Below are 24,167 nucleotides of genomic sequence, written 5' to 3'. Positions count from 1 at the left end.
GAGGAGGAATATTACAATTCAATCTCAAAGATCACAAGTAGATCACTTACCTTGACTTCCGGCTGCAGTGCGCAGCAAAGAATAGCGATTGCGTTCCTTGCGCGATTGTTTGTCAATAACTTTCTTTGCTATGCCACCAGTCATTTTGCTACTTCCACTACTACCACTGCCACCGCCTGTACTTGTAGAGGCTTGAGGTGGTGGAACGTTTGCATTTGCAACAACTTGGGTAAATGCTGAACTCAAATTGGCTGGAGCTGATATTTGCGGTTGTTGTTGTACTGCAGCAGCGGCGGCGGCTGCAGCTGCCACAGCCATTTGCTGTTGTGATTGTAATTGCTGATGTTGCTGCTGCTGTTGTTGTTGTTGCTGCTGTTGAGGCGTTATAGCACAAACACTACCCAAGCCCACATCAACAGTGGCGGCCATTGTTGATAAGGTTGGACAGAATTGATTTACACCTCTTGCAGTTTGGACAGCATTGGGATGTGGAACAACAACCGATGGTTGGGTTTGTGTGGCAACTTGAACCTGCAATGAAATGATGTAGATGATAAAGAGATATTAGAAGATTGTAATCTTCTTAAATTGGGTGACATAAACAAAATAGAGATCAAATATTTTTCTATACTTTTATTACCTGCGTAGATTGCTGTTGTTGTTGTTGCTGCTGCTGTAATAATAACTGCTGTTGTTTCTGCTTCAAAACTTGCTGGCTAAGGACTTGTTGGGCTAGTGCTGCTTGTTGCTGCAACAGCAAATTATTTTGAGCTACTTGCTCCAACGTTGATTGTGCCTGTTGCAAGTGTTGCTCCTGTTGCTGCTGCTCTTGCTGTTGTTGCATTAGACTTTCTGCTTGAGACAAATCTTGTAGCATTTGTTGCTCCTGTTGCAGGAGTTTCAATTGCTGTTGCTGCTGTTTCTTTTGATCTTGTAATTCCTGATGATGTAGCTTTAGGTGCTGTAATTGTTGAGCTGTTGCAGCTACCTCGTCTTCCAACTGATCATCCTGATGTTGCTGCTGCTGTAGCTGTTGTTGAACAGCGGGTGGCAGTTGGAATAACAGTTGTAAAGACTGTGATGGCTTGTCACCAACATTACCTCCACCAGCAGCACTACCATCAACATTGAACACAAAATTGGCATTGGTATTAGAGAGGTTTTGCTGTTGCCCATTTGCAGCGGCATTTTGCTGTTGCTGCTGTTGTTGTTGCTGGTTTGCAGCTGCTGCAGCTACAGCCTTTAAGAGGCGGACATTTGTTTGCTGTTGCTGCAATTGCTGTATATGTTGTTTTAGCTCATGATCCAAACCTAAATGTTGATGCTGTTGCTGGAGCTGTTGATACTCAGTCACAGCATCTTGTGAGGTCTGTGATGTAGGCAGTGTTGGTTGTAATTGTTGCTGTTGTTGGGCGACAGCAGCTGCAGCATCTTCTGGTGAAAATGGTATCAATGACAAAGTCGTTTGCTGTTGTTGATGTTGCTAATAGAGATTAAGGGGTTATTCAAAGTTATTCCTAGTCCTGTATACACACGAAGCTCAAAGCGTAACTCACCTGCATTTGTAATTCATCGGCATCAGCAAATCTTTGCTGTAATTGTTGCTGTAGTTGGTAATCCAAAAGCAACTGATTGGCTTGTCTCTGTTGCTCGTGTTGTTGTTGCTGTTGTTCATCTTCTTCGCTGGCGGTTAAAAGACCTTGTTGCTGATGATGCGCAGCAGCGGCTGCACTAATCAAATGATCTTGACTAGTCCATTTGGGTGTCAGAGCCCAATTGCCATTCCAACGGGTCTTACATATGGAATTTATACCAAAGTCAGTTAATTCACCACAATTCAAGTTGCTGGCAAACTCCTAAGAGGGGGGCAGAATGTGTAAAGTGTTCATGGTGAAACAAATTTAGACGACTTTTTTCGTCATAACTTACCTGTAGTGCTGGGTCGTGAACGTTGTGTATGACATGGAAAAATTCATCCATTTCCACCTCAATGTCATACATTTCATCACGCATACCTTCTTCGACTTGCTGGTCCTCATTACCGCCTACCACTTGATGATTTTGATGATCCTGACCATTTGAAACATCCATGCTGGCAGCAGAATTTGCGAACTGCTCCAAAGTTTCGGCGTCCATGGAAGAGGCGTAAACCAATTCACCACCACTGCCACCTTGACCGGAATTAGATTCCATTTCTCCGCTAGATTCTTGTACTTGTAGCATATCGTTCTTGTCATCCTGAGTTGTGGTAGCATCACCAATTTGTTGCTTTACAGCAGCCAAATGTTGTTGCAAGGCATTGCTCAAGGCTGTATTGCCGGAAAATTTCAAATTCATATTTTGTGGGAAAACTGTAAGCACATCTTTACCCGAAGATCCCGTTGCACCTGCAACAATTTCTTGACGCAGATTGGTAAACGCTTGTGATAAATCTCCTGGTTTTAGAGTGGCATTCGATAGAATGAGATTTTCTAAACGTTGGGAAATGGGTTTGATGGATGGATTGTCGTTAGCATCACTGTTGTTGTATTGTTGTAAAGCTGCCACAAAATTCAAGTCCTCTGCCAGATTTTGCTGTTGTTCGACATCGGAATTTGTGTCATCCTCGGGCAGGCATTCTTCAGATGCTAAGGAATGATCATCGAATGAACTGCGTCGTTCAGAGTTAAGCTGTTGCTGTTGTTGTTCATTTGCAGATGCCGCAGCAGCGGCGGCGGCTGCTGCAGCCGCTTCCTGTTGCGCCAATTTTTCTTTCTTAGATAATTTGCGCTGCTTTTTAGTTTGTGTCTGACCGCTGCTAGTAGTGTTGGGTTCATCTTTTACCAAGGTGTCCTGCTGCTGTTGATCAACACCAGTAACATTCACTGCGGCTGCCTGGGCGGCGGCCGTGCAAAGAGTTGCCAAGTTTTTCATTTCATTACTAGTTTCCCCAATTTCATGGCCTTCCAAAGCATTACCGCTTTCCATACTGCCGCCTCCAATTTCCATTAGTTGCTGTTTGTCTGGTGGTGTTTCTGTTGGCGATTTTGGTTGTTTATGGAATATACGCTGGCGCAAATCAACAATTTGCCAACCCTCCTGAAGTTTCTTCAGACATTCTTGCTGTTCGGCCTGATTGAGGCCACAGGCCTTGGCAACGGCCGCAGCAGCGGTGGCAGCATTAGCTTTACTCAATGCATTCAATGATTCTGTTACAGCCAACTTGGAGTCAGATAAAGCAGCATCGAGAGCATCTTGGATTTCCTGGGCTGTTGCCTCATTATCTGGCTGTTGCTGCTGTTGTTGAAGGGCTTGATTTTGGGCATGTTCGGCAGATTGAAGTTCCATCAACTGTTGCAGTTGTTGCTGCTGAGGATTGTACAAGGCCACCGAACCAGAGGAAGGTGAAGCTAGGGGTGAAGCCGGTGAATTACTTAAAGCAATAACACCTTGCTGAGAAACGTCCAATGATATTTGTGATTGTTGCTGTTGCTGCTGCTGTTGATGTTGTTGGGCAGCGAATACCATGTGATTCATGATGGCATGCTGGGTTTGTATGCTTGGAGTCGATTCGTTCGTTATTAACATGGGCTAATTGAACAAAAGGAAATATTGGAACAAGTGAAAAAGCAGTCTGGTATTAAGGTCTAGTCCAGTACTTACCAAGTTATTGTAGATGGATACCATTTGATTTTGTCTGAAGAGTGGCTGTTGTTGCTGGGCCTGGTGTATGGCTGTACTTGCAGCCGAAGTTGCAACAGAACTAGGCGCAACTGTGGATTGGGTACATGTTTTACGCAACATTTTACCATCCTTTTTGGACACCGGCTTTGCCTTGGGTCTATCACTGATAGCTGTGCTTTGCGATACTTCGGATGGTGTGGTAATACCACCAGTTTTCTGCGTTGCCTTACCGGCCACAATGCGCTGTTGTTGCTGTTGCAACTGTTGTGTCGAATGTTGTTGTTGTTGCTGCTGTAATGCCTGCTGCTGTTGTTGCTGCTGCTGCTGAGGTGTGGGTGCTGGTCCCAAGACAAACTGTGTACCCTGTGGCAATGTTGTAGCCAATGTTAATGGTGTCTGTGGATTGTTGGGATCAAACAGTTCTTGCATCATTAAAGCCTGATTGGGTGCAAAATTTAATGGCTCTGGACTTGCTATAATAACCGGTTGCATTTCGGAGCCATCACCCAAAGTGCCAGGAGCAACTGCAGGAATGAGAATATTTGTGATTTTACGGTATTAAAGATGTGTTCATAATGTTACTCTTACCTGCCAACAGATTCTGATTCAAGGACATGGCATCGGCACCATCGCCTACATTTTGACCTGTAGTATTAACACCAGGACCTGCCATTTCCAAATATGTGGTTGGCAACAATGTAGCTGCTAAATTTTTCTGGTCATTAGACATCTGAAATGACAACAACAATGACATTTTTATTACAACAACACATTTAAAACCCACTCTCTGGACAACATACCTTATTTAAATCCTGTCTTAGGACACGACGTCTAATAAAACGAGCCTCATCATTGAAACTGGGAAACTGCAATTGCTGCTGCTGCTGGGATGTTGGTGGTAATTGTTGCTGCTGCTGTTGTTGGCATTTATTGCCCAATCCATCATCACCCAATGGCTGAGAACGTTCAACGTCTTGCATTTGTTGTTGCTGTTGTTGTTGAAGCTGCTGCTCATTGCTGTTGTTAGTAGTAGATGGAGTGTTAGTGGTGGTGGTAGTATTAGCGGCAGTGTTGGCTGTTGGTAAATTAACCTCGAAGGGTTGGGGTGGTTGTAGACGATTTTTACGTTGATTTCCTTTCAGCTTGTTTTGCTGCTGCTGAGATGTCTGCTGTTGACCGGAAGCATGGCTGTTGTTTTGTTGTTGTTGAACCGCTGTTGCCTGCGATGATTGTTGTAGCACAGGCGGGGCTGGTGGTTGTTTTTGAGGAGGTGTTAAAGGCACTATATGTGACAAATCAAAATGTTTCCTTTGCTGCAACTGTTGCTGTTGTTGTTGCTGCGTGTTGTTATTCTGTTGTGCCACATCGTTGTTTGCAACTGTTGTTGCCACATTACCACCAACCGGGGTGCCTACATTACCAAAGCCAGCTTGTAAATGAAAGAGTCGCGATTTGGCTATAAGTGCCTCCTGTTGTTGAGCACTCAATGAATTTATGTCAATGGCTGCGTACTCTTCATTACAGGCCGCCACTTGATTGACATCAGTGCTTGACGTAGTTCCAGTAGTAGTAGCTGTAACCGCAGCAGATGTTGGTGCTGAGACCATTTGCAATTGATCTTCCAGATACTCAGCTCCACCACTGGCGGTAGCGGCATTGTTGTAGGCCTGCTGATGGAATATGGGATTAGAGGTTCTAACAGCCTCCGAAACATCATGGATGCTAGGTGGTGCACTTAGTTGTTGTAACTGCAGTTGTAGTTGCTGTTGTAATTGTTTGTGTTGTTGGTGGAGCTGTTTTTGTTGTTGCAAATTGATAAGATGGAGTTGATTTGCTGCTGCTGCATTTGTGGTGGTGTTGTTTATGCCCACAGCTGCAGCAGCATTGGCGGCCGCAGCGGCGGCTGCTGCCGACTGCAAATCGTTTTGATGGTTTTGTATAAAGTGAGGGTATTTAAAAAGCAGTTCCACAACTCGTGTGTGTCCTCCTTTGGCGGCTTCTATCAACATTGTGCTGTTGTCCTTCAATTTGTGGAAGGGATCAGCGCCACTTTTCAGTAAATACTCCACCACGGCCTGATGGCCACCGGCACAGGCCAATGACAAGGGGGTGTGATCATTACTGCTGGTCTGTTTATTGACATCGGCTCCCTTGGAAATGAGGAATTTCACAGTACATAAATGGCCAGCGCGACATGCCTTCATAAGAGGTGTGCGGCCACCTTCAGACTCATGTTCCAACTCGGCGCCATAGCTTAGTAAAACTTCAGCAGCATCTGTATGGCCATTTTCACAGGCATGCGTCAAGGCCGTGTCACCGGTCTGAGTTTCAGCATGAACATTTGCCTTATTTTCCAACAAGAAACGTACCAAATCAGTGTGGCCCTCTTGAGCTGCTTCCATTAAAGGTGTAGAGGCGCCGAGTTCAAGATTGGCTCCATGTTTTATCAAATATTCTGCCACTTCACTAAAACCACCACAACAAGCCAACGTCAAAGCTGTCTCCTGGGTTTCTTCAGTGGTGGCGTTGATATTTGCACCCTTGCTCAACAGTAAAGCAACCATTTCCTCGTGACCTTCGCGGGCAGCTTCCATTAGAGGTGTGTAACCTTCATCGTTGACCTCCTCAATGTTGGCTCCACGTTCAATTAATAAGGTGGCCAGCTCAACATGGCCACCGCAAGCAGCCAATGTCAAAGGCGATTCAAATGAGTCCGTAGGCATATTCACTTGGGCTCCGGAATCCAAAAGTAGACGGGCAACTTCCACGTGTCCATCCATAGATGCTTCCATTAAGGCAGTATGCATTTCATCGGTTTTATGTTCTTGGTCAGCGCCAGCTTGTAACAAAAAGCGTACCATATTTAGGTGACCTTTATAGCAGGCCAATGTCAGGGCACTCTCTTTGAATTCATTCGAATGGGTGTTAATGCCAGCACCATGTTCCAATAAAACCTGATCAATTGGAAATTATTTTCATTAGAATGTGGTGAAAAGGCAAAGGCTTCACACTTTAGTTTATATTAAAACATCAAATAAGATCAAAGGATATCACAAACTTTTGTGGAACATATAACAAAGTGACATCTACCAAAGAATCAGATTAGTAACTCAATCTTTTTGGCGATTCTTTAGTTAGACATCGGTTATAGTTTAAAAGTCTCAAATCTCGGATTGTCATCATTTGTATGAAGATTGGGGTAGGGGAAGTATATTCAAAAATATAATGCTTACCTTGGCTACTTCCACATGACCGGCTGAAGCTGCCTCCATTAATGGTGTATGACCATTTTCGTTTTGTTCCTCAACATTGGCGCCATGTTTCAACAGTTCTTTTACAACTTCAACATGACCACCGGCGCAGGCAAACATAAGCGGGGTATTGCCAGTGGCACAATGAGCATTTACGTCTGCATTGTGACTAAGCAATAATTTAACAATCTCCAAATGACCAGCAGAGGCAGCCTCCATCAAAGGAGTACAATCTTTCTGGCCCTTGTCTTCGACTTGTGCTGCAGACATGGCCAAAAGAACCTAAGAATGAAAAAGGGTAACACAAAATGTGGTTACTAGCTGTAAGCTGTGAATCAGTATATCTTCAATGTACCTGTGCCAATTCATAGTAACCAGCTGAGCAGGCCATCGAAAGCAAGGATTCACCATCATCGGTTGATTCGTTAATATTAACATTCCCCTTGCCAAGTAAACTGCGCACAGTATTGACATCGTTATCGTTGCAGGCGGCAATTAGTGTACGGGAGAACATTCTGGAATGAAAAAACAAAGAAATGTTTAAATCGTCATCAAAACCCTAGATAACTACTATACCCTTAAATTTGGAGTCAATTGAAATTTCAGAACCCTTACAAAGTGCCACAAGGAATTACGGTGATAAAAATTTTGGGACTTTTGGTATTTCCTTGACTTTGTCTAGAGAAATATGAAGTTCCTGAATACAAATAAATGTTGCATTCGGGACTAAAAGGCTTGGAACCAGTGTCGACTATGAGGAGGGATTTGTGTGGTAGGTATAAGCAAAAGTGGAACATCCTCCAGCCATCATTTATTACAAAAAAAAAAAAAAAAACATTTTGGATTGGATTTTTGGAACTTTCGGAAATTAATCTAGGGAAGAATGCATGTGTCCAAACAAAGTATACCCTTGTAATAGGGATTGTAATAAAAATTTCAAAACTATCCAAGGCCTTACCCTAAACTTGACTTATTCGTGAAAATGTTGAAAATTTGTGGAGGAGGGTCTCAAAGGAGTGTACCGGAAGAAATATTACGATATGCAAAATTTGGACCATGTAACCAAGAGTTAGTTGATGAATGTAGTGGTTTGTAGAGCAGCTTTCGCGTCATTTTTTCAGAAAGTGCGGACTTCCTTAAGAAAAAATTTTCAGCTGTAATAGGGACTACAAGGGTCAAGCTAAAACTAAACGAAAGTACCTTTAAACCACATTTAAGGGAACATTTTTGTGTAGTGATACCAGGAGGATAAAATACATCGTTACGTGCAACTGTTGTTGCCACATTACCAACAACCAGGGTGCCCACATTACCGAAGCCAGATTGTAAGTGAAATTGTCGCGATTTGGCTATAAATGGCCTCCTGTTGCTGAACACTCAATGAATTTATATCAATGGCTGCGTACTCTTCATTACAGACCGTCATTTGATTGACATCCGTGCTCGACGTAGTTCCAATAGTATTAGCTGTAACAGCAGCAGATGTTGGTGTTGAGGCCATTTGCAATTGACCTTAACGCAGTGTCGCCCATGATTTACCATCAATGTTTTAGTATATGTGTATGTATGGGTGAAAAAAACCAACAACCACATGGTGTTTTTATTCACGCACACTGTAAGTGAGAGAGCAAAGCAAATGCAAAAACAACTCAGTGGGCGACTTCACTATACTTCATTGCAAAGAAGCTCGTCCCTGCCTTAAAGATACTTAGCTGCTCCACTGGCGGTAGCGGTATTATTGTAGGCCTGATTATGGAATATTGGCTTATAGACTCTAACAGCCTCCGATACATCATGGATGCCAGGTGGTGCTCTTTGTTGTTGTAACTGAAGTTGTGTAACCGAAAGTGCCATTAAAGCATATTTAAACGAAAATGTTTGTGGTAGTTATACATGGAGGATAAAACCGATATAGTACATGTTTGATATAATTTTGAAACAAATCTAACTCGGTTACTAGTTCCAGAGTTATTGTGCGCAGCTAATTATCTGAAACAAATTTTGTACATACAGTTGGGTAAATAGGGGGTTGTTAACATACTTCGTGGAAGAAGACGAACCAATCGCTTCAGTAAACAAGTAACAGTCCAACGGTGTCGTTCCTCGGAGGGAGGTACACATCCTTCATGCAACATGATATTGATTTTATAGACGACCAATCCAGCTGTCACTGTCAAGAAGGTAAGTACTGAGACGGTGGAAAAGACATATTCCTCAAAGTATGTTTTCAAAAATTATGGAGCCATAGGAAAACCTTCGAGCGACAATCAAGAGCTGATCCGGAGGACGGTCGAATATGCGTCACTGACTTAGCTAAATCGGAGGAAAGATTTGTTGTTGGAGCTTTATCTATTCGTATGCTATTTAGTTGCCATGGTACGTGTTTTGCGCGTTCCTTTGACCGTAGACTCCTGGGATCAAGATGAATATACTCATTCGTGTACCTCCCACACAAAAATTTGAAAAAGTCCACAGCTCGTCTCTCAGTTTTGAAATTGTTTGCAACAAGTTCTTGTGAGCTCTGTTACGACGACACATTTTATTGAGCAAGTCCATACTTCCTGAGATATAGGGCCACACAAAGTTTGGAAAGAGTGAATTTTAAGGACCCGCCTGGGAACTTTTTTAAATTTTTGCCAACATGTTGTGTATGCGGGTCTAGAAACACCTATAGACGTCAGAAGTATAGTGTTTACTTCTTTTCTTTGGGTCGGAGGTTGAGGGTATTTCGACACAGCAGACTGATACTTTATTACTTGTTCTCTCAAATTTTAATTAACTTTGAAGGTGGACTATATGTGGAGTTTTCAACATATAGTCAACCATATAGTGGCAACAGACACAACACGGAAGTTGGACATCGGTAAGCTGCAATCACAACAGATAGCCACAGCATATTCCACTCAACTGGCCCAACTGCTTAATTAAAGCACTCCTCGTCCCGATAACATATCAGGACAATGGCAAAACATTGCCCACTCCATGCAAACAGTAGTAAAATCAGTACTTGGATACCAGAGACCTCCACCAAGGAATCCATGGTATGACCAGGAGTGTCGTGCTGCTACCGAAGAGAAAGATGCGGCATATAGGGCTACTTTACAATCAGTAGCAACGCGTAGCGGGAGAAAAGGTGAGAGAAGAAACGTCTTTTCCCCAGGAAAAAGAGAGAGAAGGAAAAGCGGGAGTGTGAACAGGACACAGAATGAAGTCCGAAAATTCTACCAAAGAGCGAAACATCGAACTGATGGCTTTGGAACTGTAGAGACCAGCAAGGTAATCTGGTAACTGATACAGATAGTGTGCTAAGGATATGGAAAGAGCATTTTTCCAAACTGTTGGTATCCAATAGTAGCGAAGTCGACGAAGATACCACAGATCCAATCCCAGAAGATGTTATTGAATGTATACCACCCGGCCAAGATGAGGTAAAGACAGCAATAAACCGTCTGAAGAATAATAAGGCAGCAGGAGCTGATGGCCTACCAGCCGAGCTGTTTAAGACCGGAAGCGACACGCTGATAAGGTGTATGCATCAGCTAGTTAGCTCCATCTGGCAGGAAAAACGCGTATCCGACGATTGGAACCTGAGCATCCTGTGTCCCGTCCATATGAAAGGAGATAAGACTTTAAGCTCCAACTGTATGGGGTATAAGTCTTCTCCCTATCGCCTACAAGATAGTGTCGGGGATATTGTGCGAACGACTAAAGCCCATGGTCAACGAAATAATTGGATCATACCAATGCGGCTTTAGACCTGGCAAGTCCACCATTGACCAGATATTTACCCTGCGGCAAATACTGGAGAAGACCAAGAGATGCAGATCGACACCTACCACCTTTTTGTCGATTATAAAGCCGCATTCGACAGCCCGCTACGTTCAAAGATATTCCAAGCCATGTCTGAATTTGTTATCCCCGCAAAGATCATTCGACTTTGTAAAATGACTCTAACTAACACAAGATCTTCAGTTAAAATAGGAAGAACCTCGCCAAAGAGTTTTGTACCAAACGAGGTTTCAGGCAAGGAGACAGTCTTTCGTGTGATCTTTTTAACATCCTGCTAGAAAAGGTTATACGAGAGGCAAACGTCAAAAGAAGTGGCACAATCTACACCAATAGCCACATGTTACTTGCTTATGCTGATGATATAGACATCATGGGACGATCAGTAAAAGAAGTAACCGATACCTTTATGAAGGTCGAAGGAGAATCTGGCGGTAAACGGCGAGAAGACCAAGTTGATGGTGTCGACGCGCAATGCGTCCATTGAGATCGGACCAAAAATGGAGGTAAAAAAAAAACATTGTACCACAACATCCCATACGGGACAAGGGAGACTGCTCTCATATCAATGAGTGCACCCCGATTCATATTTAGCTCAGTGATATGGGACCTACTGTTTATCGCCGAGTCCGAACGGCGTGTCTTAAGACACCACTTGTGGAGAAGTTTTTCAAGGCTTAAATACTCAGGAAATGTCGCCAACATTACTGAGGGGTATTTTGCCACCGTTGAAAAATGTTTGATGTTGCCTGGCCGGGGAATCGAACCCCCGACCTTCTGCGTGCAAGGCGGGCGTGCAGACCATTGCACCACGGTGGCTCCTATATTTTTGAGGTAGTAAAAGACTTCGTATACCTCGGCACCGTCGTAAACACAACAAACGACATCAGTTGTGAAATGAAAGGAAGAATTGTATTGGCCAACAGATGTTACTTTGGCTTAAGTAAGCACTTTAAAAACAAAGCCACAACTCGTCAAACAAAAAAACCGCTTTACAAAACACTGATACTACCCGTGCTAATGTATGGTTCCGAAGCCTGGGTACTTGCGCAATCAGATAAGGCAGGGCTTGGCGTGTTTGAGAGAAAAATTCTTCGAAAGATCTACGGCCCAATCTGCGCTAACGGTGAATATCGACGTCGCATGAACCACGACCTGTATCAGCTATACAACGACATCAATATAGTTAAACGTATCGAGATGCAGCGATTGCGTTGGCTAGGCCACATAATAAGAATGAGCGATGATGAACCCGTTAAAAAGGCGTATAAATTCGAGCCACATGGCGGTGCACGCAGAATTGGCAAGCCAAAGAATAGACGGCGCAAACAACTGGATGAAGAGATGACAAGGCGCGGTATTCCAAAAAGCGAAGCACAAAACAGAGAGAGTTCCTTCAGGTACCTAATACGCAAAAGTGCAATTTTTATTTCATTCTCCATACTTCTCTCGATAATGGTCGGAATGTTCCTAAACCCCCAATATTCTACAATATTTCTGTTTGTTAACTTTTCCTGTACAAATTGTTCAGTAACTTTTGGTAAGCGTTCAAAGCCCAGATTGGCAAGACATTGCACCAAACTCTACTCACAGAAACTGCGTTAGCGCATGCGACACAACTGCCTTAATTCGAGTACATAGGATTTAATGTCGCAATCCTCTGCCGGCCATTAATTGTTTAAAATCTTCTACATTGGAACATTTAGTAAACGAACAACATACAGTAAAAATTTGTACAAATTGTTAAGTTAACGAACACACTTAATGTAATTGCGCTTATAATTTGTCTATTTTGCTCGTGTCTCGTTATGTGTCAGTGAAATAAGAAAATTAAATACATTTTGTTAACTGTCATATTTACGCTTGGACCCACTGTGTAATAATAGGGGTGTCTTTTTACTTACTAAATGTTGCTGAAACATTTTTCTCAGCAATTTTTCCTTTATACAACTGTCAAAATCTGCGACATTGGTATTATTTTGTTCCACTAAATCATACTTTTAACCATTTCTGTATACAGATTAGAGGATCGGATATACATTTTGTTTCGACCACACATACGATCCATGATGTCCTGTGTTCAATTGCCTTTCCTTTCCCTACAATTCCTTTCGATGCTATTTCTCTCTAAAAAATCGAATTCCCTCTCTTCAGCATTCATTCTCTTTTGTTTGATTTAAGAAAAAATCTAATCTAATCAGAAATATTTTCACATTCTAAACTATTGTTTATAGTTGTTTGATTGTTCACAAAAAACAACAACATCAGGAATAGATTATACACCAATAAATGAACATGTGTGTTTGTATGTAAAATAATTACTTACGTCTTATCACTACTAGCCCCGCGCATTTTCGTTAAAGCCTGTTTTGTTTCATCGATAGCATGAGTGGCATGGCGTAAAACAGGAGCTTTTTCGTTTGCTAAAAAAACACAAAGAAAAATAAATTAATTTAATCCCTTATCTATAGGATAAAAATAAGCACTTACCGGCAGCTTCGAAGAGGGCATTTAGATTACGATTACGATCAATGGTTGTATCGAGCAGGAAATCACCACTAACTTCATTGGGATCTTGTATTTCTTCATCCTCATCTTCATCATCGATTTCCTCCTCTTCATCTTCATCGTCGTCATCATCATCTTCGTCGTCGTCCTCATTTTCATCTTCATCATCCTCTTCGTCCTCGTCGTCTTCTTCATCTTCATCCTCGTCGTCGCCATCATCCTCTTCATCATGGCCTTCGGCATCATGACCACAGGAATCAGGATCTGATTCAGGAATATCATCCTAAAACAAAAGGAAAATAAATAACGATTGTTAGTGGATTTTGTTTGTACATTTGGAAAAGTTTGAAAGGATTTAAGCAAAATAATTAAAAAACTGTTAATTTATATAAAATAAAGCCAAACTATGTGGAAAAAATATTAGAATATGTTAACAAAACAAACTAATAAGAAAAATTATTACAATATAAAAAAATAAAACAAGAAGAGTTCATGTTGTCTAAGGCCAGCACAAAATCAGTTAAGGTTGTTTCAATCACTTCTTCTTCTTCATCATCATCCCTCTTCTGATGGTAGTTGTTGATGTTACAAATGTTTAATTGATTATACAACATAAAAAGCTACACATTTGATACTATATGTATAAAACGTAAACAAAATAGGTATCTCAAACTAAAGCTTTTCACAAATGTGCAAAATATTTTTAAAATTCCAATTGTTTATATAGGATTTTTTATGCATTTTTACAACGAAGACAATCAACATCCTATTTGTTTATAGATTTTTGCAATAAAGTTGCAATGAGTTTTTTTCCAAAAGAAGCTTTTTTAGTTTTGTTATTAGTTGTATTAGAAGAAATGTCTAAATATAATTCAATTTAAATTTGTTTTGAGTAATTATTTTTTATAAAATAAGAGTTTTATAAAAAACAATAGTAAGTAAACGCAAAAAATGCATAAAAACGGCGCAACTTACCAATAAATCTGGCCTTAGACACAAGCATGCCAAAAGGATCTACAAAAAGAAAATGGAAAAAAGAAAGAATAAAATAATAAATATTGAACATAAAAATCATAAACAATTTGCTTCTTCACAATAGGCTTGGCTAATTAAAAAAAAAAAAAAATAATAATAATGATAAAATAGAACACTTATTTCAAATAAAAATTAAAAAAGAAAAAAACACGATATAGTAGGTATAATATATTTATATTTTATAAACTATCTTTATAGATATACAATACTAATGACAAAAAATTAATGTTAGTAACAGGGTCTTATAGTTATAGCTACAGAAGGCCAAACTCTGCATTATAAAATAATACAAAAAATATCGTTTTTATACATATGTACATATAAATAAAAGCTCTATTCCTTTACGTGCAAGAGTCTTTTAGACTTTTTACTCGAAAAATTTTCCCTTACTTAAAAAAGCAAACAATTTAAAAATTGATTTTCAATTTTTGCCATTTTAAAACGTAAAGGAACAGACCAAATATTATTCAAATCAAAGCATCCTCCATGTTTTATTTTTCTCAAGACACAATTTCCAGAAATTGCCTTCTAATTCAGCAATAAAATCAGTTTTATGAATTAATTAAAACAAAAACCTAAGTGATGACAATGAGAAGCCATTTCAGCAAGTTTTACTTAGAAAAATAATCAAACTTTTTCTTTATACAGAAGTGGTCAATGTCCATGGGAATAACAAAAACCCCATTAACAAAAAACATGACCAAAATTTGGCAAACAATGTATGGCAAATCGGTAGAAAGAGGGAGAGCGCGAGAGATTACATTTTAGTTTTTGACAGAGGCCAAGGGTTGCCAATAAAATATTGAAGCAAATAAAAATGGGGGGAAATTCTACAGATGTTGTTATTGGCCTTTATGGTATTGTAGGGACAGAGAAACACAAATATCATAGTAACAATAAAGTACGTTTACACTAACGGTTTTTATATGTCTCTACCTCGATTTGTTTGACGAATGTTGTCGTACATTTTACGTAAATCGAGAATATGCACTTTATCACCAGCAGTACAGATTGAAGTACAGACTAAAGGTGTCTCTAAACGGGGTTTAGTAAAACTATAAAGGTGTCTCTAAGCGGGGTTTAGTAAAACTATTAAGAGAAAAAGTCGATGATTATCTTGTTCGCAGCTTATTACAAAAGCAAACAAAAAACAAGTAAAAAAGTATCAGTCGGCTTTGCCGACAGATATATACCCTCAGCCTATGTATATTGAAACAATTTTTTCCTAAAAAACGCATGTATTTAGGAGTTTTAAAAATTTTAGGCGTTTGAACCGACCAAAATGTTGGGGGAGGAGATACTAAAAATAATGGATCTCCAGCCACTACATATGGTACCATAGGGGTTTTTTACACCCTTCGAGCTGTTTGATCAAGAAGTATGGACTTGCTCCTGAAAAAACTTTTACCATCGCACTTGAGGCAGCGAATGCATGTTGCTTCAACAAAAATCAAAGTGATTCAATAGCAGGTCTTAAAGTGAACTTATCCGAAATTTTGTGTGGGAGGTACCGGATGGAGTGGACAAATATGTCCATATTTGAACCTGATATATATCTGGTAGATATATTAGGATGTGTAAAGTATAGACCAATTCGGCCACTCCCTTCAAGAGTTACCGTACGAAAAAATTTTCCGAACCTTTTTGAACTTTTGTGGGGGAGGTACCTGGAGGAGTGGACCGATATGGCTTATCTTCGAACTTAAAATATGTTTGGACAAAATATTACTAAGGCCAAATGTTGGACCGAATCGGCAGATTCGTTCTAGAGTTATCTTGCCCTCCAACCACCTCACACGGTGTCAGAGGTGTTTTTTGCAACTTTCATGCTATTTTCTCAGGAAGTATGGACTTGCCCCTAATAAAACTTGTACCATCGTATGCGGGGCAGTGAATACATGTTGCTAAAACAGAAATCAAAGCGATTCGAGAGATGGCCCTAAACTGAACTTTTCCGAAATGTTGTGTGGGAGGTACTGGATGGAGTGGAAGCTGATCTATATCTGGTAGATATATTAGGATGTGTAAAGTATGGACCAATTCGGCCACTCCCTTTAAGAGTTACTGTACGAACAATTTTTCCGAACATTTTTTAACTTTTGTGGGGGAGGTACCTTAAGGTGTGGACCGATATAGCTTACCTTCGAACTTATACTAAGTGTTATCAAGAGTTATCTTGCCACCTCACACGGTAATAGAGGTTTTTCGAAACTTTCAGGCTATTTTCTCAGGAAGTATGGACTTGCCCCTGATGAAACTTATACCGTCGTATGGGGGGCAGTGAATACAAGTTGCTAAAGCAAAAATCAAAGCGATTCGAGAGATGGCCCTAAACTGAACTTTTCCGAAATTTTTTGTGTGGGAGGTACCCGAAGGAGTGGACCGATTGAAACCATATTGAAACCTTATCTAAGTCTGGTACACATTTCACGATGGGCAAAGTGTGCACCAAATTGGTTAATCCCTTCAAGAGTTATTGTGCGCACAAATTTTCCGAACATTTTCGAACTTTTGTGGGGGAGGTACCGGATTGAGTGGACCAATATAGCCCATCTTCGAACTTAAACTAAGTTTGGGCAAAATATTACTAAAGCCAAATTTTGGACCGAATCGGTTGATCCATTCGAGAGTTATCGTGTGCTTCAGCCAGCCAGACAGACAGACAGACGGACGGACATTGCTCAATCGACTCCAAATTGTCTGAAACACATTTCTTCCAAACATACTTGGGGTCTAAAACCATTATTTCGATGAGGCACATTTTGCCCGTATGAAAGTGTATATACCCTCGTTAGCATAAATGCTGAGGGTATAAAAAACACATTTAATAAATAACACTGTGCAAATTATTAACCATATTCTGACACCGCAGCGTGATAGAAGACCAAAAAAGAGAGGACACGTGTCTCGCCGTTTTTTCGTATCTCATCAACTTTCGCGGTTATAGGCCTCCAGCTCTTGTCTTAAAGAACAAAAATTGTGAACAAATCCATGAAACTTCATCTGCAAGGTCAAAATCGCCATCGTCCATTTTCTTTTAAAATTTTTTCTCAATTTTTGTTATACAGCTATCAAACCGATCAAATTTGAAGCAAACAACCAACTACAAAAATGTACCTCAGATCTCAATAAACATCTTTCTAAAATATACGAACTCTGTAGAAACGGGTCTTAATGGTCAAAATAGCAAAACAATTGCGATTTTTATCCCCTTTTCTCGGCTACTGCTCCATAGAAACTAAACCGTTCAAAATTCAAGAAAACAATCAACCGCAATAGTTTAGCAAGGGAATCAATAAACAACTTTCTGGAACATGCGAAATGTCTATGAACGGTTCTTAATGATAAAAATAGCAAAACACTTTTGAAAATATATTCAAATTTTTAACTTTTGCGAGCTTGATTTAACCTTGGACCAATATCTGTCACTCCTTTCGATAGTTAGCGTTCCCACCAGCCATTTGAGTTGGTCACCATAACATTTTTTAGATGTTATGTGTCATTATGTCAGGAAGAGCATGTGTATCGCTGTAAACGCTTAAACTACACTTGAGCGAAAATTTTGAACTTTTGGGAGGGAGGACCGAAAGTTGTCCGATATAGACCTTCATAGAACTTGATGCGCATTTGGAAGAAATTTTACAATGTGTAATGTTTTGGCCAGATCTGATAGTAAATTCACAATTCCTACTCATTTAAGTTTGTGCCGGGAGTATTATTGGCGGTATAGAACAAGTCGGAGGACGACTCGCCGCAAAAAAGTTCGAGACATGTACTTAAGTACATACTTCCCGAGATTTGGGCCTCTGAAGTTCCGAACATTCCTTAGTATATAACTTCGCTATTTTTGAATGGATAATGATAATACCCATATTACCCATGGTAAAGCTTATGGTATAAAAGTAGAATTTTCTTTAAGAAAGTAAGTTTTTTTTCTAAATAGCAGTCCTTCGGCCGGGGATTTAAAACATTCTGCTATGCTTAGGAGCAAATCTCGGTAGCGGGAACAAAATTTTCTTTTAAATTATAATTGTTCCTCCAAGTAGACGGCCTTCGGCCGGTGATTTAAAACTTTCTCCTATGGACAGGTGCAAATCTCTGGAACGGGAACATATTTTTTTAATTATAAATGTTTCTCTACGTATCCGCCCTTTAAAAAAGGGGATTTTCAGAACTTCAGAGGCCCACATCTTGGGAAGAATAGACTTCCCCCATAAATGTTATACATATTTGTGATCAGGATGACAAGAGCTACTTGTGGAAAAAATTGGTCCCGATCCGAGCTTAATGCTTAAACTCAACTTAAGCCATATATTAATTTTTCTATATAAAGCACTGAATAAATCGATTAAAGTTGTGGGCGGGCATTTATTTTTTAATTTGTCCCCTTTTTTCCATTTACACAATGGCAACTCTGCTAATAAAGAATACATAAAACCCCAATGAGAGTGAGAGAAACATGTGTTCCGACAACGACACAACCAAACAAACCAACCTAAAACACTTGACAAAAGATTTGTCATCCGCATAAGCAGCAGCTTTCTGTAAATTTATTTAGTTTTTTTTTTTCATATTTTTGCAACGGAATAGAAAATACACAGAATACAACGACGAAAGCATAATTGGGGGATTTTGCAAAGGCCATGACCTGTATTAAACACTAATAAAAAAGTACAAACGATTTAGGAGGAGGCTTTTGTTGCCAGCCAATAATAAGATGAAAAAAGTAGGTAGGCGGCAAACAGTGAGACAGACCTCTAACAAAAAGCGACATGTGTAGCTGTCAATGTGATTGATTTTTTTTATTAAATTTAATCAATATTAAAAACTAACCGAAAAATAATAAATAACAAATGTAAAAGAAGAGACAAAGAAGAATTACAGATCAATAAAAGGTATGAGACAATACAAAAAAACACGTCTATTAATGGCTGTCAAGACAAGACCGACCTTCGTCTACAGTAGCAGAGAAACTCTACATAGAACATCCATAAAGAAGAATTAAAATAAAAAGTCATAATAAACGAAAAAAGAACAAGTCTGAATGTAGTTGTTGTAGCGATACAAAAAATTACATGCAAAATGACTAGACCAAACGACAACAGAGCGAAGCGCTGTTGTTTTTAACAAAAAATACAACAAAAACAGACAAGGCACATCAAACAATGCAGACACACAATAATGATCATAAAAGTAGCAAGTAAAGATATATTTATGTACTAAATTCCGCATACATTTTGTTTGCGATTTATTTGTTTGAAATTTTAAGCCCTGCCATTATGAATTTCCTACGAAGTTTGTGGTTTTAGAAAAAAAATCATAGGGCATCCCTGTGACGTAATATTACGCTTACATTTGGTCTGTTCCTTTACTTCTGAAAATGGTAAAACCGGCAAAAGTAGTAAAAGTTGTAAACTGCTCCCATATAAATTGTGTTGTGTCTGAAGTAAAGGAACACTTTTCGAGTAAAAAGTAGTAAAACTTGAAGATTCTTGAACGTAAAGGAACAGAGCTATTGTTGTATTGTCAATCCCACTAATCCCACTGCATATATAACGTCAAGTAATAAGTGGTTTCCATTAGAACTTTTGCCGAGTTAATCTCCTTTATGAGGATTTTTTGACGTTTATACTGGATTTACTAAATCCAGTACAATATAAATATACTATAAAACTTAATTTACAAGTATTTGGGGCAAGTACGGGAACAAGTATCGATTAGGGGCACCTCTCGGATCGGGCTGAAAATTTTGTGATGGGTAGTCCATAGTACCCTGATTGCAAGAATATATAGTTTTCCGGCGGGAAGGTTTAAAACCTTATCCTATGAACAGGTGCAAAGATCAGTTACATTCACAGTATCAAAATGATACCCATTATTCCCCACGTTAGAATAGTAAAATGTCAAGACCTACTTCTCGATTAATATAAACTACCCCCGAAAAAATTTTTATCTTTGTCCCAAGGAAACCTATGGTTAACATTTCAATGGTTTTAAAGTGAGGCATTTTCGAATATCTGGGAATATATAGATTTCCCCCCGGAATGAAATATATCGTTATGATTAGGGTCCCAAGGACTACCTATTGTAATAAGAATTTCAGCTCGATCCGAGAGTGGCTCATAAACAACGTATTGGTGTTAAAGTGAGGCATTTCGGTCAAGGCCCATATCTCGGGGGGGATAAATTTCCCCTGAAATGCAATATATTGTTGTGATCAGGGCCCAAAGGTTACCCATTTACTTTAAAGACACTTAAGCCCAATTAAGTCATTTATCTGACAAATATTCTATGGAATTGACAACTTAAAAGGATGTAAATGCGGGTTAAGCCCTCATAAATGAGGTTAAGGTTAACCCAGCAAAAAAACTCTAATGTAAACATGGTATAAGATATGATAGATACCAAGCAACGCTCTAAATTGGTATGGAAAATACAAACTTCAGAATTTCTCTAAGTGCCTTTATCATGTCATGTGCCGTACAATTCCGAAAAAAGTATGACACGCCTCTACATATTTTAATCAAGTCAGTTCAAAGAAGAGGGATATTAAACCTGGAGTTATCCCAAACCTATAAGCTTATTACTCCCAAAATACATAATATCAATTCCAATAACCCGTAAAATACCATATATATTTGCAGTCCCAAAGCACACATGGACACAGAATTTACCAATGGCGTCGTCATTGTCGTTTGCCCATGCGTTTGGTTGGTGTTTCTTGTTGTTTGTTGATGGAGGAGAACAAAAATTAGAAAATTTTCAAGAATCACATTTGTGTATGAATCATCAATGCTTCAAATTAATTGAGTCAATGAATGAGAATGGCAGCAACGAAAACGGCCAGCGGAGGGGATAGTTGCTGGTAAATATACATATATTGTATGTTAACATACAAAATAAACACACAAATTCATATTTGTTTACGACTACTCGACGAACAGACCAATGAAGCAGTAACGTTATGAGATGGTGGGCCAGTTTGTTTTTTTTTTTTCTTGTTTGCCTTTCTTTGTAGTTTGTTGTAGTGTAGAACGTCAACGAAACACGTAATACCAAGTACTTGACCTTTTTTGTTAAGGAAAAAAAGGCAAGGAAATTTAAATTCCAAGTAAGAAGAAATTCATATAAAAACAAGAATCTTCTTTTCCTTGAGAACAAGTTTGTAATTTATTAAAAACAAGTAAAAAAGTGCCAGCCGGCGTTGCTGACAAAGATATACCTTTAGCATATGTGAATTCATGTCGAAATACCAGCTACATAACCCTTTCCCCAAACGTTGTGTAGCAATGAACTTGCCGACAAAAATATAGGAACTTTTGGGGAGGAGGTACCTTCCTTCCATTTGGGAAGTGGCCATAATTTTGGATGTCTTCCCTTTATTTATCGCGTGAACTATAGAAGTATAAACGAGCCCACAAAAATTATATATTGTTATTGTCATATCAATGTCGAAATACCAGCTACATAACCCTTTCCCCAAACGTTGTGTAGCAATGAACTTGCCGACAAAAATATAGGAACTTTTGGGGAGGAGGTACCTACCTTTTATTTGGATATAATTTTGCATGTCTTACTTTATTTATCGCGTGAAATATAGAAGCATAAACGTGACCACAAAAAAGTATATATTGTTATTGTCATATCAATAATCTGACCAAATAAGCCCACCAAAAAACTGACACACATGTACTCATCTAACTCCAGTGGACCTGTGATTACATCCCATCGAAGCAGCCACTTTCCTTGAAATGGAGATAGACCCTGAGCCAGATTAAACAGAAGAACGAACATACTGTTACGAATGTAACTGATAGGTTTAAGTTAGTTTAGTTTAATTTCCGTTAATTTAAAAATTCGAATTGTAACGTAAAGTTTTTATTACGCAGTTACTTTATTTAAGCAACAACAACTACCATGTAGAACTATCTTCATTTTTCTGGATGTTACTTTACCTTTCATTAATGTGCTTTTATTTTGTTTTGCCATAGTCATGTAATTATTGTTTAGTTTATCACTTCTTTTCTTACATTTATTTGTTGTTGTAATTACGTCATTGATCATCCCCCATGTATGTATGTGAGTATGGTTGTTCGCTTAGTGCGAATGTGCGTCTGTGTGTTCGTTGTACAGATTCGAGGTGTTGCCATATGCTCTAGATATTTCTCGAACAGGGAGACTTTGGGATATAAATGCAGGGGAACTGGCAATGACGGGTAGTTGTGTTTTAAGCGTTGAACTGAACAGATCGGTTAAAGAAGTGCTGCGTGCTAACTAGAGACAAGCTGTGTGCTAAGTAATTAAAGTCGATTCCGAATAAGTGTAATAAAGTAAATAAAGCATTGTAGAAACGTAATCTAAAACGAACCCTGTTTTATTTGGTACAAATCGTACTGGGGAATAAAACAACGTCTACACGGAGATTAGTTAAATCTAATTCCGTAACAATACAAACATAATGATAAACACTGTTACGTTACAACAACAAAAACTAAAAACTTTAATACAAAAAATTATGTGATTGTAAATAGAATCACAAGAACTGCCGTCGATGAAAAATTCTAAACAGTCTTCAAACAGACCATAAACTACAGTTAAGCGAAAATTCCCAACTTTTGTGAGGAGCTACTCGAACTTCGAAATTAATTTAAAGTTGAAAGGAATATTACGACGTGCAAAGGTTGGACCAATGTCATTCGCTCCTTATCATACCCACCAGTTCGTTTAGAGGCATCTCTCGGATCAGGTAGAAAATTGTAATAGGTAGTTCTTGTTGTCCTGATCACAAGGACACCATGCGTCTTCACTTTCGGAAAAGTTTTTTCTTTGCGTCGGGTTAAATTTTTATCATAAGTTGTCCTTGCTAAACCGATTACAGCGATAGTTTTCCAGGTATATGTAGATTTAGGAACAAGTTCTCAAGTCCCTAGCCGGCAGTACTTGAGGTGCAGATAGAGAAGCCTTGTTGACCACATATAACGCATTAGGTCGGTCTGCGGTAAGCTATGCGAAATCTAGTGTGGTCCGCGAATATAAATGCAAAAAATAGTCAAACCTGTAAAAATAACGCCCTGAGAATTGCGACAGGGTGCCCTCTCATGTCTACAGTGCTGAGGAGCGTTAGCTGCCACCACTAACCAGAGTAGTTTTGCCTCAACTACGCTCGGAATGGTGCAGCCGTCTAAATTCCTACAGGGAAAGCATCGATGACACCGCTTGCGTCACAGGCCCGCACAACACACTGCACCTTTTAACTGCCTTGCCAAACCTAATCAACTAACTCCAGTAGTTTTGAGACTACAACCCAGCGAAGCATCTACGTTTCTAGAATTGTAATCAGACCTAGAGCCAGATTAAGTAGAACAAGCAAAAAAGTATCAGTCGGCTTTGCCGACAGAGATATACCCTCAGCATGTATATATTGAAAAAAAATTTTCCCAAAAAACGTATGTAATTAGGGGTTTTTAAACATTTTAGGAAGCGAAAAAAATGTTATTAGGATTAGAGATCAAAAGTTTTGCGGAGGAGATACTTAAATGAATGGATATACATTGACCATTATGAAAGTGGATCTCCAGCCACTACATATGGTGCCATATAGGGTTTTTACACTCTTCGGGATGTTTGCTCAAGAAGTATGGACTTACCCCTGAAAAAACGTCTACCATCGTAATTGAGGCAGCGAATGCAAGTTGCTTCAACAAAAATCAAAGTGATTCGATAGCAGGTCTTAAAGTGAACTTATCAGAAATTTTGTGTGGGACGTACCGGATGGAGTGGACAAATATAGTCCATATTTGAACCTGATCTATATCTAGTAGATATATTAGGATGTGTAAAGTATGGACCAATTCGGCCACTCCCTTCAAGAGTTAACGTATGATCAAATTTTCCGAATATTTTTGAACTTTTGTGGGGGAGGTA

At 39.4% G+C, this 24,167-nt stretch overlaps 1 protein-coding gene across 17 annotated transcripts in view; it reads right to left on the bottom strand.

Annotated features, from left to right (window-relative positions):
* The window catches only part of mask (multiple ankyrin repeats single KH domain), a 64,057-nt gene that overhangs the window by 9,271 nt on the left and 30,619 nt on the right, over nt 1-24,167 (bottom strand). For 11 of the 17 annotated variants that reach the window (XM_073961499.1, XM_073961500.1, XM_073961509.1 and 8 more), the window contains exons 3-14: nt 14,184-14,222; nt 13,191-13,491; nt 13,027-13,123; nt 7,270-7,429; nt 6,897-7,196; nt 4,464-6,617; nt 4,252-4,393; nt 3,643-4,187; nt 1,930-3,570; nt 1,557-1,856; nt 641-1,483; nt 51-531 (exon numbers count right to left, since the gene is read on the bottom strand). In XM_073961499.1, coding sequence (XP_073817600.1) covers nt 51-531; nt 641-1,483; nt 1,557-1,856; nt 1,930-3,570; nt 3,643-4,187; nt 4,252-4,393; nt 4,464-6,617; nt 6,897-7,196; nt 7,270-7,429; nt 13,027-13,123; nt 13,191-13,491; nt 14,184-14,222 — 7,003 coding nt within the window. The remainder of the gene's footprint in view (nt 1-50; nt 532-640; nt 1,484-1,556; nt 1,857-1,929; nt 3,571-3,642; nt 4,188-4,251; nt 4,394-4,463; nt 6,618-6,896; nt 7,197-7,269; nt 7,430-13,026; nt 13,124-13,190; nt 13,492-14,183; nt 14,223-24,167) is intronic. The other 6 variants (XM_073961511.1, XM_073961515.1, XM_073961514.1 and 3 more) reach the window with 1 other exon arrangement.

The sequence above is a fragment of the Musca autumnalis genome, unplaced genomic scaffold, assembly GCF_047663935.1.
Source record: "Musca autumnalis isolate F117 unplaced genomic scaffold, ASM4766393v1 scaffold_1, whole genome shotgun sequence".
In the NCBI taxonomy this organism is placed as follows: Eukaryota; Metazoa; Arthropoda; class Insecta; order Diptera; family Muscidae; genus Musca; species Musca autumnalis.
The sequence above is the reverse complement of the archived record's forward strand: the minus strand, read 5'-3'. Positions and strand labels throughout refer to the sequence as shown.